The sequence below is a fragment of the Tamandua tetradactyla genome, chromosome 16, assembly GCF_023851605.1.
Source record: "Tamandua tetradactyla isolate mTamTet1 chromosome 16, mTamTet1.pri, whole genome shotgun sequence".
Lineage (NCBI taxonomy): Eukaryota > Metazoa > Chordata > Mammalia > Pilosa > Myrmecophagidae > Tamandua > Tamandua tetradactyla.
Genome location: NC_135342.1, coordinates 25434258 through 25448949, shown reverse-complemented (window position 1 = coordinate 25448949; position 14692 = coordinate 25434258). Strand labels below are relative to the sequence as shown.

The 14692-nt window shown below is 49.8% G+C and overlaps 1 protein-coding gene across 4 annotated transcripts in view; it reads left to right on the top strand.

Annotated features, from left to right (window-relative positions):
- Positions 1 to 14692, top strand: part of RYR1 (ryanodine receptor 1) — a 112496-nt gene that overhangs the window by 61284 nt on the left and 36520 nt on the right. For 2 of the 4 annotated variants that reach the window (XM_077131963.1, XM_077131960.1), the window contains 16 exons: positions 1896 to 2228; positions 3079 to 3319; positions 6278 to 6365; positions 6450 to 6542; positions 7077 to 7091; positions 8226 to 8396; positions 9346 to 9405; positions 9559 to 9696; positions 9890 to 10002; positions 10208 to 10304; positions 10580 to 10686; positions 12250 to 12301; positions 12438 to 12506; positions 13639 to 13738; positions 13987 to 14066; positions 14167 to 14243. In XM_077131963.1, coding sequence (XP_076988078.1) covers positions 1896 to 2228; positions 3079 to 3319; positions 6278 to 6365; positions 6450 to 6542; positions 7077 to 7091; positions 8226 to 8396; positions 9346 to 9405; positions 9559 to 9696; positions 9890 to 10002; positions 10208 to 10304; positions 10580 to 10686; positions 12250 to 12301; positions 12438 to 12506; positions 13639 to 13738; positions 13987 to 14066; positions 14167 to 14243 — 1834 coding nt within the window. The remainder of the gene's footprint in view (positions 1 to 1895; positions 2229 to 3078; positions 3320 to 6277; positions 6366 to 6449; positions 6543 to 7076; positions 7092 to 8225; positions 8397 to 9345; positions 9406 to 9558; positions 9697 to 9889; positions 10003 to 10207; positions 10305 to 10579; positions 10687 to 12249; positions 12302 to 12437; positions 12507 to 13638; positions 13739 to 13986; positions 14067 to 14166; positions 14244 to 14692) is intronic. The other 2 variants (XM_077131964.1, XM_077131962.1) reach the window with 1 other exon arrangement.

Here is a 14692-nt window from a genome sequence, read left to right as displayed (position 1 = left end):
GTACAGGGGAATTTGGGGGGTCAGGAATGGATTTATTTTGGTGATGGTGAAATTTGAGGGCATATAATCAAGCCTGGGGACATAACGACTTTCAGGTGTCCCTGAGTGTGGAGTGAGGGGCTTTTTTCTTTTTTTTTGTAAATTTTAAATTTTATTTTATTTATTAAACATACCTACATACAAATACAAACATTCTTACCACATGATCATTTCATTCTACATATATAATCAGTAATTCACAATATCATCATATCATCATCATGATAATTTCTTAGAACATTTGCATCAATTCAGAAAAAGAAATAAAAAAAGAAAACAGAAAAAAATTCATACATACCATACCCCTTACCCCTCCCTCTCATTGATCACTAGCATTTCAATCTACTAAATTTATTTCAACATTTGTTTCCCCTATTATTTATTTATTTTCAATCCATATGTTTTACTCATCTGTCCATAAGGTAGATAAAAGAAGCATCAGACACAAGGTTTTCACAATCACACAGTCACATTGTGAAAGCTATATCATTATACAATCATCTTTAAGAAACATGACTACTGTAGCACAGCTCTACATTTTCAGGCAGTTCCCTCCAGCCTCTCCACTACATCTTGACTAACAAGGTGATATCTATTTAATGCGTAAGAATAACCTCCAGGATAACCTCTCGACTCTGTTTGGAATCTGTCAGCCATTGACACTTTATTTTGTCTCATTTCTCTCTTCCCCCTTTCGGTGGAGAAGGTTTTCTCAATCCCTTGGTGCTGAGTCCCTGCTCATTCTAGGATTTCTGTCCCATCTTGCCAGGAAGGGCCACACCCCTGGGAATCATGCTGCATGTAGAGAGGGGGAGGGCAGTGAGTTTGCTTGTCGTTTGGCTGAGAGAGAGAGGCCTCATCTGAGCACAAAAGAGCTTCTCTTCGGGGTGACTCTTAGGCCTAATTTTAAGTAGGCTTAGCCTATCCTTTGTGGGGTTGAGTTTCATATGAACAAACCCCAAGATTGGGGGCTCAGCCTATTGCTTTGTTGTCCCCACTGCTTGTGAGAATATCAAGAATTCTTCACTTGGGGAACTTGAATTTTCCTCCTTTCAACCATTCCCCCAAGGGGACTTTGCAAATACTTTTTTATTCACTGTTCAAATCACTCTGGGATTTATTGGGGCAGGAGTGAGGGGTTTTTAACGTGGGAGGATTAGGGGAAGGCATGAAACCATCTGCTCATTCATTCGACAAATATTTATTGAGTTCCTATTATGTGCAAGGCATTGTTTTAGGCACCTGGGATACAACAGTGAACAGAACAGACAAACATCTCTTAAGTTCTTTCAGTCCTGAGGATAGAAATAAAGAGGTGTGAGTCTCAGGACAGGAAACTTGTCTTTGTAGTCACTGCTGTGCCCCCAACATCCAGGGCAGGGCCCCAGCCCGCATAGGCCATCAATAAACACTGAATGAGCGAGTGAGTTGGTGAGTGAGTAAGTGAATGAATGTTGGGTTGTGTATCTTAGGGGACTGAACTGGTGTGGAGTTTTAAAGAAGTAACATTTGGAGACAGTGGCTAAAGAGGGTTACTTTTGGGATGTATTGCTTGGCAGGTGTGGGGAGAATGAAATTTTTGGAAATGAAGGTTTCTAGGGGTGAGGTTGGAGGTTGAGTGAGATGTTAGAGCATAAGTATGTTGAGTTTGTGAAGTGTTTTGGGGGTCACTGAGTTCCTTTCAGTGTGAGTTGGGAGAGGAGGTAGTTGGGCTGGTGGTGGGGTCACAGGAATGATGAGGCTTAGGGACTAGCTTGGGTGGATAGTGATTCACTGGAGTCAGATGTGCTATGGGAGTTCAGCACTGAGGCCAGGGGGTGGTGAGTTGGTACTCCCTGACCTCGCCTGTCCCCCAGTCCTAGGGCTCCCTAACAGCGTGGAGGAGATGTGTCCTGACATCCCTGTGCTGGAGCGGCTCATGGCGGACATAGGGGGCCTGGCCGAGTCCGGGGCCCGCTACACAGAAATGCCCCACGTCATAGAGATCACGCTACCCATGCTGTGTAGCTACTTGCCCCGCTGGTGGGAGCGCGGGCCCGAGGCGCCCCCACCTGCCCTGCCTGCCGGCGCCCCCCCACCCTGCACGGCCGTCACCTCCGACCACCTCAACTCCCTGTTGGGGAACATCCTGCGAATCATTGTCAATAACCTGGGCATCGACGAGGCCTCGTGGATGAAACGGCTTGCCGGTGGGTCTGAGGGGCACTAGGGCTCTGGGAGCAGGGTCCTTTGATCCGTGATCTGAGAGAGAGATCCCAGGCCTGCAGTCTCTGGGAGGTGGGAGGAGGTAGAGGAGCTGAGTTTAGTTCAGAGTCACAAGGTCAGCGTTAGAGCAAGGGGAGGGCGTCTCAGACTCATGGGGTCTGGGCTGCCTGGCTGAGTCCCAGGACTCTTCCAGGTTGGATCTTGAATGTCCACAACCTTGGAGAGCTGAGGTCAGGGAATAGAAGTGTCAGGTTCCTGATGTGGACTAAGAGATCCAAAAATGGGTCTTTAAAGGGTTGGAGATCATGGCTCAGATGTTCCATGTAGAAGTTCTGCATCATAAATTGGGGTTTGGGTCAGGGTCAAGTTAGAGATCAGAGGCTGAGACGAGAGGCCAAAGGCAGAGGTCCGAGATCATGTAGTGGGGGGTCAGAGTCTGTGTATGGGTAAGGTCAGGGGTCATAAGCTAGGGTAAGATATTGGGTTAGGATTCAGTTGTTGGGAGTCAGAGGTCAGGGACTTGTGTCACGCTGGGGTCAGAGAATAGAGACTGAGTTGTAGGTTCAAGCCAGGGGTCATGGCTTGGAATTAGAGTTCAGAGGCTATGTCAGAAGTCAGGGGTCATGAATGGGATCTGATCTGATTGCTGGGGTTATAGGCCATAGGCCAGGGTCAGAGTAGGGTCAAAGGATAGTACTGGGTCAGAAGTGCAAGTATGGGTCATGGGTTGGGAACATAGTCAGGGGCTATGTTGGAGATTAGGGTGGGATCAGAAGTTAGATCCTGGCATTAGAGGCCATAGTAGTGAGCGGCCCCTGCCCTGTCCTCCTGCAGTGTTCGCCCAGCCCATCGTGAGCCGGGCCCGGCCTGAGCTCCTACACTCACACTTCATCCCCACCATTGGGCGGCTGCGAAAGCGGGCCGGGAAGGTGGTGGCCGAGGAGGAGCAGCTGCGCCTGGAGGCCAAGGCAGAAGCCCAGGAGGGTGAGCTACTGGTGCGGGACGAGTTCTCTGTGCTCTGCCGGGACCTGTATGCCCTCTACCCACTGCTCATCCGCTACGTGGACAACAACAGGTCAGCAAGCCCCCAGCTGTCCCTTGCCATACCCCATCCTGACTTCCAGTTTCCCTGAACCCCACCTGGCCCCTGACCTCACTTGACCCCTCACCTTCTGACTTGCTGTAAACTTCTTTCAATTCCCACTTGACCTCACCCAACCTGCTGACCCTGCCTTCCAAACTCTTTTGGGTTTTTACCACATTCACCAACAGAATCCAGCCAGCTGAAACCTTCTGAATCTGACACCCATGTGATGCTTGCGATGCCAGCCTTTAGGCGCCATGCTTTTCCCCTCCAGCCCTGTGTGTATAGGCTTGGGTAGATGGGGGTGACTGTGCAGTTCAGGGCTAAGTATTAAGAGAAGGAAGGAAGATGATCCATATCTGGTCAGCCTAATTTTCTGGGAAACACAGATCTTTAATAAAAGGACAGCACAGATATTAACTAATTACTAAATTTCCCTAAGATCAAAGCATTGTTTAAAAGTTATTAACTCCTAGTGCAGCCCAGTCTAGAGACAGCAAATACATTTCAACTCCCTTGCCAAGTTCCATCATGGTTGAAAAAGATTTTAAGTTTCAATCAGGTCTTTGTGAAGAGTAGGTGCTGATTGATTAGCTATGTCTGTCATGGGAGCAGAAATGAGAAGGAGTGGCATGCGCACTACTATTGCCACTGCAGGTGTTGAATAAACTCAAATCATTATCTGTCACTGCTGATCTTAGCCATATGTTTTGCTAGCAAAATGATGCTCATTGGGCAGGCCGTGGTGGCTCAGCAGGCAGAATTCTTGCCTGCCATTCAGGAGACCCGGGTTCGTTTCCCAGTGTCTGCCCATGCAAAAAAATAATAATAATAAAAAATAAAGATGCTCATTCTGGACTTGGACTTAAGGTTAGAAACCTTCTAGAAACTTTCAGATTTATACCTGACTCTGGTATCTGTGGAAACTATTTCTTTCCAGGTCTCTAAGCTTAATTCTAGTTTGTTTCTCCTTAAGCAGAAAGGGAGGGGGTTGGAGTCTACAGACCCTGGGAGCCTTGACAGGTATGAGTGCCTTCCAATCAGAGAAAAAAAGTTTCTGTGGCAGCCCTATCCTGCTCCCCCTCCTACCCCACTTTTATGATCTCCTAGTTTAGGAGAACTGGAATGATGTGTTTGGCTTAGACTAATCAGGATCCCATTTTAGTTCACATAGGAGAGGGTTGGATGCCAAACAAAATTAAGATTCTGTTAACTAGGGAAAGGGGGATAGCTGTCTGACAGGTAATTCAGTGGTATGAGAACGTGCTCGATTTATTTAGCATTCCCTTAACGCTGGACATCTAGGTTGTGCCCATTTCTTTGTCATTACCCACAATGCTGTAATTAACAGCTTACTTTTTTTTTTTTTTTTAACTTAGCAATACACCATGAAAGAACAGATAAATCCAGCTCGGTTGACTTGATAGCTGTGTAGCATTGTCTGCAGTTGGATATAGTTTATTTAACCAGTCCCCTCTGATTGGGTTGTTTTTAGTTTGTTCCTGTTCTAGTTTGCTAGCTGCTGGAATGCAATATACCAGAAACGGAATGGCTTTTAAAAGGGGGAATTTAATGAGTTGCTAGTTTACAGTTCTAAGTCTGAGAAAATGTCCCAATTAAAACAAGTCTATAGGAATGTCCAATCAAAGGCATCCAGGGAAAGACACCCTGGTTCAAGAAGGCCGATGAAGTTCAGGGTTTCTCTCTCAAGTGAGATGGCACATGGCAAACACAGTCAGGGCTTCTCTCTCAGCTGGAAGGGCACATGGCAAATACGGCGTCATCTGCTAGCTTTCTCTCCTGGCTTCCTATTTCATGAAGCTCCCCGGGAGGCATCTTCCTTCTTCATCTCCAAAGGTCACCGGCTGGTGGACTCTCTGCCTCGTGGTGTGGCAGCATTCTCTGCCCTCTCTGAGTCTCTCATTCTCCAAAATGTTTCCTCTTCTATAGGACTTCAGAAACTAATCAAGACCCGCTCAAATGGGTGGAGACATGTCATCCCCTAATCCAGTTTAACAACCATTCTTAACTAAATCTCATCAATCAGGGAGATGATCTCATTACAGTTTCAAACATACAGTATTGAATAGAGATTATCCTACCTTTATGAAATGGGATTTATATTAAAACATGGCTTTTCTTAGGGGGCATACTTCCTTTCAAACCAGCACAGTTCCTATTACTAACAGTGATGCAGTAAATGCCCTTAAACATTCATCTTGGTGCCCATGGGTGGGTATTGCTGTAGAACACATTCCTAGGAGTGGAACTGTTGGGTCAAAAGAGTATAAACAAACAAATAAAAGAAGAATAATAACAACAAAATAGTGTGAACAAATAAATTGTAATATATTCATACAAGGGATTACTGCCAGCATGGAAAGTGAACAAGACTGTTGTGACATACAGCAACAAGGATGAGTCTCACAAACATTAGAAAAGAAAACAAACATTAAAAGAAATAGAGTACATATTGTGTCATTATATTTATGTAAAATTCAAGAAAAGACAAAAAGAATTAGTGGTTCTAGAAGTCAGAATAAAGATCATCTTTTAGGAGGAAGGAAGAGGAGGTGACGGAGCAGGCACGAGGGGACTTTGGAGGGCTTGAAATGTTTTCTTTCTTGACTTGAGGGATGGTTACACGAGCATGTTCACTTTGTGATAATGCATCGAGTTGCCACTCGAGTTCACACTTCTTTTTATGTATGTTATACTTGGAAAAAGTTTAGGAAAAGAAAATTAAAAAAAAACAAAAAATAAGGAATGGCCGTTTAAGAAAATTAAGATTTTTCATCCCAATGACCAGGTTACCCTAGAAAACTCCGTCCTTCCTACTGGATGTCACCTGGTTCTCTGGTCCCCTTCCCCCGGGATCTCTCTGTGTGGCCTCTTTCCCTGGCCCTCCCCAACCCCAGCCACTCAGCAAGCCCCTTCCCCTGCCTCCAGGGCACACTGGCTGACCGAGCCCAACCCCAACGCAGAGGAACTGTTCAGGATGGTGGGTGAGATCTTCATCTACTGGTCCAAGTCCCACGTGAGTCCCCTCCCCTCCCTTACCCGATAAGCCACAGCCCACAGATGCCCCCCTACCATCTCCAACGCTGCCTTCCCCCATCAGAACTTCAAGCGCGAGGAGCAGAACTTCGTGGTCCAGAACGAGATCAACAACATGTCGTTTCTGACAGCTGACAGCAAGAGCAAGATGGCCAAGGTGGGTGTGGTGTTCTGGGACGAGGACTTAGCAGAGGGGCACACACTCTCTAGGATGTCCCCCAGCCCGTCCTCACTTAGCCTTCCCTGTCCTGCCCGCATTCCCTGCAGCCCTCATAATGGCCCCTCCTCCCCATTTCCTTCCTCCAGTGTGTCCCCTCCCCATATACTTTCTTCCCATCTCCCTCCTCCCCATCTCCATCTTCTCCCACTTTCCTCCTCCTCCCCCATATCCCTCTCCCCCATCTCCTCCCTCCGTCTCTCTTCTCCATCCCAATTTCCTCTCCCCTGTCTCCCCATTATCCCATAGCCCTCCTTGCCTTTTCCCAGCCCCTATCCTTCTCATATCTGCCCTCTGCAGGTCCTAAAGAACAAACCCACCCACCCAGCCATCAGAAAATGTCCAGCTGGGGGATGCATGGTGGGGTGGGAACACAGGAACTGGGGAGGGTGTGGCCCACTTGGAGCTGGGCCTGGGACTCTCTGAGGGGCCAGGGTAACCCTTCTTGTCTCTGTCTGTGACCCGGTGAAGCAGGCGGGAGATGTACAGGTCAGCCCCGCATCTGGGACTTCAGCATGGCTCTTGGCTAACACCAACCCCACTCCAGAAAACCTCTCCCCCTTACCCCCTCCACTTGTCCTTGACTCCCATCCTCCATCCTCCTTCCCTCCTGCTGTCCCCTGCCCCATCCATTCCCCTCCCAACCCCTCAGCTTTTGGCAATTTGATGTCTCTCTCTCTCTCTCTCTCTCTCTTTTTTTTTTTAACTTTTGTTTAAAAAAAAATGTATATTCTCAGCTTTCGCCGAAGCATCGTGGGCTGAGGTCAAGGCGAATGAGGGTGGGAACGGCACGTGCATGGGTTTGGGAGGCAGCACTCTCACCGTGCAATGGGGAAGGCTTGGGCTCCAGAGTCAGACAGACTTGGTTAGAAGCTGCCTCTGTTGGTACTTAGTTGTGTGATCTTGGTCAAGTGTCTTGACCTTCTGAGCCTCTGACAGCATCTGGCCAGCAGCCCCAGAGCTCTGGGGAACCCAGTGAGATGCTGCATGTGAGGACTCCAGGGGTCCTGACACGTGGGTCATGCTCGGAACCTCAAGCCGGTGTGGATGTGGCTCTGGCCGAAGCTTGTCACTGGGGCTTCTCACTGGCATGATGGGCTGGCCCCGGCCATGGTTCTGCACCCAAGGCTCCAGAACACAGCTGTGGACGCCGTGCACTGTGTCTCTGCTTCCAGATTTCTCTGGATCTCTTTTGCATCCTTTGCCTCCCTGACTCTTTGTTCATTTCAATCTCTTGCTGTCTCTTGGGACTCTGGAGTTTTGCATCTTTCTTTCAATCTTGGAAGCTCAATCTTGGGAATTGATGTGTGGGGTTATGCATGTTGTGGAGAGGGGTGCATTGGGAGTTCTTAGGGGATTCTGGGAGAGGATTGCTAGAGGTTGAGAAAGAGCCAGAATTTGGGAGACTCTGGAAGGGTTTGGGATAGAAATTGGGAATTTGGGGTGGGTGCTTGGATCTGGGAGGGTCTAGAGCAGGGGCTGGGGTAGAAACTGAGGTTGGGGAGGTGGTGCCTGGTACTCAGGCTGAGGGTAGGTTGTGGGCCTTGGCTGCAGGTTGGGGCTAAGGCATGGGGCGGGGCTGGGCTGGGACTTGGGCTGACACTGAGCCCTGTGTGCCCACAGTCAGGTGGCTCAGACCAGGAACGCACCAAGAAGAAGCGCCGTGGGGACCGGTACTCCGTGCAGACATCGCTTATCGTGGCCACACTCAAGAAGATGCTGCCCATTGGCCTGAACATGTGCGCACCCACCGACCAGGAACTCATCACACTGGCCAAGACCCGCTATGCCCTGGTGCCTACCCAGCCCCATCCTGGGAACCTGCCAAGATCCCCATGGGAGCCCTCCCTTAAGACCCTACTGAGCCCTCCCCCAGGATGCTGAGGGGTCACTGAGCCCCTGGGATGTCTGGAGCCCTCCCCTAGGATGTGAGGACCCCATTCAGGACACTTAAGAATGCTAACTGGAATTCCACTGAAACCCCAGGAATGTCACAAAGGGCTCTAGGGACCCTACTGAGCACCATGGGACCCAAGGGCTACATGGAGTCTTCAGAGAACTGACTGAACCCCCCCCAATCTGGAACCAAGCTAAACCTGCTGGGACTCTGAGACCCCACCCAGGATGCCACTGAGCCCCTGTGAAAGTCCTCTGAGGATCCCAGCAATCCCTTGGGATCCGTTGATCCAGACAGGCCGCAGTGACCCCTCATCTTAGTCCTTGAGAACTCCCCTCTCTTAGATCCTAAAGGAAGCCCCACCCTGCTGACCCTGCCCTTGGCACCTGTGTAGCTCTCACCAATGACTTGGCTCCCTAATCCTGAATGACCTCTGCTGACCTTGTCGATTCCCTTATAACCCTACTCAATCCCCTTTGATCCTAAAAATCTTCCTGCCCATCTCCCACTTATTCCCAGTCCCACTCTGACCTTCTTTAGCCCCCGAAAATCCCTCTTTGATCTTGTTTGACCTTTGTTAATATCCTTTTGTCCACCCATACCTCCTCCCAGACACCCTCACCCCCGCGAACCCTCTAATCCTTGCTACCTCTTCAGGGTGTCTCTGATCCCTCTAGGGCACCTCTCTAATCACTCCTGACTTTGGGATACTTCCAGTTTCTCCCAGACCCTCCCAACAGAACTCTCGCGGGGTTCTGGGGTAGCAGGCCTAGCGGGAAGAGCACTGTGGGTCAAGGAGGACGCTGGGACCCCTAGAGTGACCCAGCCTGGCCATGTCTTCCCCAGAAAGACACAGACGAGGAGGTCCGCGAATTTCTGCAGAACAACCTTCACCTTCAAGGAAAGGTATGCCTCGGTAATCCGCAGGCGACAGTGGCCTGCCATTATGGTAACAGCAATGACAGCTAATGTTTGAGCCCGAGGGGAGGACCTAGGGCACACCCACCTACTGAAATTGGCGGGAAGTGCCCTCACGCCGGGCGTCCTTCTGACCCCCAGGTCGAAGGCTCCCCGTCTCTGCGCTGGCAGATGGCCCTGTACCGGGGCCTCCCGGGCCGCGAGGAGGAGGCCGAGGACCCTGAGAAAATAGTGCGCAGAGTCCAGGAGGTGTCAGCGGTGCTCTACCACCTGGAGCAGGTAGGCGGGGCCGGAGGCCGCTTAACGCTAAGTCGCCAAACAAGGCTCTGTGGGCGGAGCCTGGGGCGGGACTGGGCTCAGTGGGCGTGGCCTGGGTTTGGCCCTGGGCACTGAGGGCAGAGTAATCCCGGAGTTGGGAGTGGGGATCGGCCCGCGGCAGGATGTGCCTCATACCCACCCCCCCACCCCCCAGATAGAGCACCCTTACAAGTCCAAGAAGGCCGTGTGGCACAAGCTCTTGTCCAAGCAGCGCCGGCGGGCAGTGGTCGCTTGTTTCCGCATGACCCCTCTCTACAACCTGCCCACGTAAGGTCCCCAGGGAGGAGGGGAGCTGGAAGGGGCAGAGGACAAAGGGTGGCTGGGGAGGTGGGAGGATGGAGCGCCAGCAGGATGGGGTCTTAGGGAACGGCTGGATCAGAAGCTTTGCTGGGGGAGACAAATGCAAATGAGGTCAGAGGAGGTATGGAGGGGGAGGAGGTCTCAGGGACGCCCCCAGACCTTTCCCCTGCAGGCATCGGGCATGTAACATGTTCCTGGAGAGCTACAAGGCTGCTTGGATCCTGACTGAAGACCACAGTTTTGAGGACCGCATGATAGATGACCTTTCAGTGAGCCATGGGGCCTGCCTAGGGGTCAAGGGTGAAGGGGGTCTGAATAGGGGCTGGGGGCTGAGACCACCCACTGTGCATCTCCAGGGTCACCCTTCACATTGAGGTCTGTGGAAATGGCAGCCCCTGGAGTATAGGCCAGGCTTGGGCAGAACCAGGGGAGGGCCCAGGTTATGGGAAAAGAGGAAAAATCCAGCTCCACCAGGCTGAGGAGGGGGAGACAGGAGGAGGATCCAAGAACCTCCTCCCCCAAGCCCTCCCCCTCTCCCTGCCAGAAAGCTGGGGCGCAGGAGGAGGAGGAGGAAGAAGTGGAGGAGAAGAAGCCAGACCCCCTGCACCAGCTGGTCCTGCACTTTAGCCGCACTGCCCTGACTGAGAAGAGGTGAAGACCCTTCCTGGGACCTCAGAGATGTCCCTGAGGTCCCGGAGAAGAAACCCACCACCTCACCCGCATCCACATCTCCCTGTGCCTCAAGGTCTTTTAATGCCACTTTCCTGGGACAGGCAGGGCCACCATGAATTGTTGTACAGACTGAGTACTACCCAAGGGCATCTCGTCTGAGGACTTCACATCACAACGTAGATTTACTAGGATTTTAGGGAAGAAAATATCTTGCTCAAGTAAAATCAGTAGATTATGACAAATTTCCAACAGGTGGAATTGAGGAAGGGGTCCTAATTCACACAAAGTCTTCCTTTGTGCTGACAGCAATGGGGGAATAAATAATAATAATAAAGATGCTGCTGCTAATGATAGGCAGCATTTACCAAGTGCCTGCTATGTGTCAGGGCCATGCTACTTAATCTTCCCACTATGAAACAGACGTCATTATTAATTCCTTTTTGTGTATGTGAATGAAGAACTAGAAGTACAAGGATTTATTTTTCTCACATGATGTGAAGTTGGGAGGTAGCAGCCCAGGGCTGGCCCACTGGCACAATGACACAATGACACTGACAGGGACCTAGACTCTTTCTGGCTTTCTGCTCTGCCATTCTTAGCTTTTGTCTTCACGTGTGTGGCCTCATGGTCACAAAATGGACGCTGCACTTCTGGGCATCATGCACACATGCTGTATAGATAGACAGGGAAGAAAGGATTTATTTTATTTTTTATTTTTTTTTTACCCCTAAGCAAGATCAAAGTCTTTTTATCTGAGAAAGGATGTTCTCCCTAGTGAGTTTCTGCACATACCTCATTGGGCAGAATTCTGGCATCATGCCACCCCAAGCTGCAAGAGAGACTGAGGCATGTGCATTTTGTTTTCCATCCTCTGGGAGGGAGTGTAGTATAATACCTGAGAGCAGTGATTCTGGACTTAAACTATCCAGATTTAATCCCAGTGCTCCCAATTACTAGCTGTGTGACCTTAACCAAGTAGAATCTATGTCTCAGTTTCCTCATCTTAAAATGAGGCTATTAATATACTTTCCAAATGGGCTTATTATGAGGATTAACTTGTTAATATATGTAAAGCACTTACAACAGGAACTAACAGAGAGTAAACGCTCAATAGGCATTAGCCATTAAAATAATAATAACAATAATAACCACACAAATATAATACCAAAATAATAATAATACCAAATAATAATAACAATAATAACCACACAAATAATAACCAAAATAATAATAACAATAATAATAATCTTAGCAACCCCAATGGGAAGAGAGCATCTCTACCAATAGGTCCAGCAAAATGTCAAGCATGAATTTCACTGGCCGGGTATGGACCACATGACCATCTCTTACCTGTTTCTGTGGCCAAGCAGATAGAAAATGCTGATTGGCTAAGTCTTCATCACCTGCCCACCCTGGCTGGGCAGGGGGTCCACCCCACCTGAACCACATGGGGAGGGCTGGCTCTCTAGAGAAAAATGGGAAGCTGTTATAAGATGGGAATCCTCTCCACCCTATCCTGAGTATCCCTACTTATTTCCTCAGTAAATTGGAAGAGGATTACCTGTACATAGCATATGCTGACATCATGGCAAAGGTGAGGTCTTTCCCCCACCCAGGGTGGGTTCCTTTCTCCCCAGTTCCAATGCACGCTCCACTAAAAGGGCTGGGGATGGGGAGATTGTGGTATCTCCTTACTTCACCATCAACCCTTACCAATGATCCATCCCCAGAGCTGCCACCTGGAGGAGGGAGAGGAGAATGGTGAAACTGAAGAAGAGGAGGCTGAAGTTTCCTTTGAGGTTAGTGGGATCAGGAGGCTCTGGAAAAAAGGGATGAGGGACCGCAACTTCAGCCATCCCCCATTCACTCAGCACATGTTCACAGAGCAATGCTTTGGGCCTGGCCCTGTGCTCGGTGATGCTGGGGGCACAGCAGTGACCAAGGCAGTCCACTGCAGAGACAGACACATCACAAGACAGTAGCAGCAGGGTGTTCACGGTGGTGATGGGGGAAACTCAGAGGCTATGCAAACTGCCTGGTGGGGTCTGGGTGACTGATCCACCTCCAGGGTGGGGTGGGGGAACCATGTCAGGGAGAGCTTCTCAGAGGAGAGGCTATCTCAGCAGCAGGATAAAAGGTGTGTGCCAGTTGAAGAAAAATAGAAAGGTGTTCAGGTATGGGGAACAACATATGCAAAGCCTGGGGCTAGTGAACTTGCAGTCAACTCGCCTCATCATTCATTAAGTCAGCAACCATTTCCTTCAGAGGTTCTTGCCCTTTTTGTGCCAGTGATCCCGTTGGTATCTGGTGAAACCTTTGTCAGATCATGCTTTTAAATGCATAAAATAAACTCATAAGACTACAGAGGAAAAGGTAAAATATATTTAAAAAACAAATTTGTGATTACAGTAATATCACTTCTTAACCCAACAAACAAGATCTAGCAGTGGGTCCAATAACAACTGAAATTTAGAGTAACATTGAACATAAACAATATCGAGATGTCTTCTCAACAATAAAGTGATACAGAAACACTTGTCCCACTGCTGACAAAATTTCAGGTTCTGCTAATATGCCATGATGTGTGGCCTTATTCACAATAGGAGGAAATGCTAAGCTTCAGTTAAAGGTAAACAAAATTGTAACCTCGGCCCCCATCCAAGTCCATAGAGCACCTGAATTCTATCCACTGACCTGTTGTGGGGGAAGGTGGGGTGTTAAAAGCTCTGATTTACATAGATCTTGCTCCTTGCCTAGCCCCATGTTAGATGCAGGAGACAAATGAGAATTCAAGCCCCAGCCGGGAGAGGGAACTCAGCCAAAGGAATGAGTCAGTCAGTGTGAGCAGGCGAGAGGGATGAGGCTGTGGGGGCAGAGGCTGGGTGGTGAGTCTGGACTCACCCGCCCTATGGGGCTGCCCTTCTGCTCCAGGAGAAGGAGATGGAGAAGCAAAGACTCCTGTACCAGCAGGCACGGCTGCACAACCGGGGGGCCGCCGAGATGGTGCTCCAGATGATTAGCGCCTGCAAAGGTTGCCCCTGAGGCTCTCACCAGTCCTTCCATTCCCTGTGGCCCCAGCGGGCACCCTTCCCCATCCTGCAGGCCTGTGATTTGCACTCACATCCCAGCCCTTGCATGTTCCCCTTGCACACTTGCCTTGCAATTCCTCCCTGATCCACCCTGATCTCCCTGCATGCACACCCTTATACACCTGGAGTGACTGTTTTCTGGGGGTGGGGGAGTGGGGTGGTGGAGAACACTGCTCTCCCTCCCCTCCAGGAGAACCGGGTGCTATGGTGTCTTCCACCCTGAAGCTGGGCATCTCCATCCTAAATGGAGGCAATGTTAATGTGCAGCAGGTAACAGAGGTGAAGGGACTTGGGAAGAGGGCTAAGAGGGGTGGAAGGTTCCTGTGTGACTCCCAGTTCCCCCTCTGCCCCCACTCCCCCACACCTGCAGAAAATGCTGGATTATCTGAAGGACAAGAAGGAAGTTGGCTTCTTCCAGAGTATCCAGGCACTGATGCAAACATGCAGGTAGGTTCTTTTGGTTAAGCTGTTTGGTATGGCCATGCCCCCATGCCTGGTACCGCTTTCTGTTCTAGTTTTGCTCCCTTGGCTCAAGGAACAGGGACCCACTCAAACTGGCTCAAATGACGGAGTTCATTGTAAGAATTCACATGGAACCATAAGGAGGCAACATGTCCTAGGATTTAAAAATGAGAGTTGTACTGTGGATTCCAGGTGGTTGGAATTCCAGAGGAACCCAGCAGCAGGAAATGTGCACCCTTGCTCTCGTCTTGCTGCCCGCTGACCTTCTCTAAGCTCCGCAGGCTTTGCTAATTGATGGTTTCTGCTTCCTCACGTTTCAGCTTGGACATGGTCCATCGTGGCCCCATCTTACTTCATAGCCACAACCCCACCGCTGTTGCCAGCTCTCAGTCTCTGCTTCCTCTTGATTTCAGCATAACAACAGCTCCCCATGG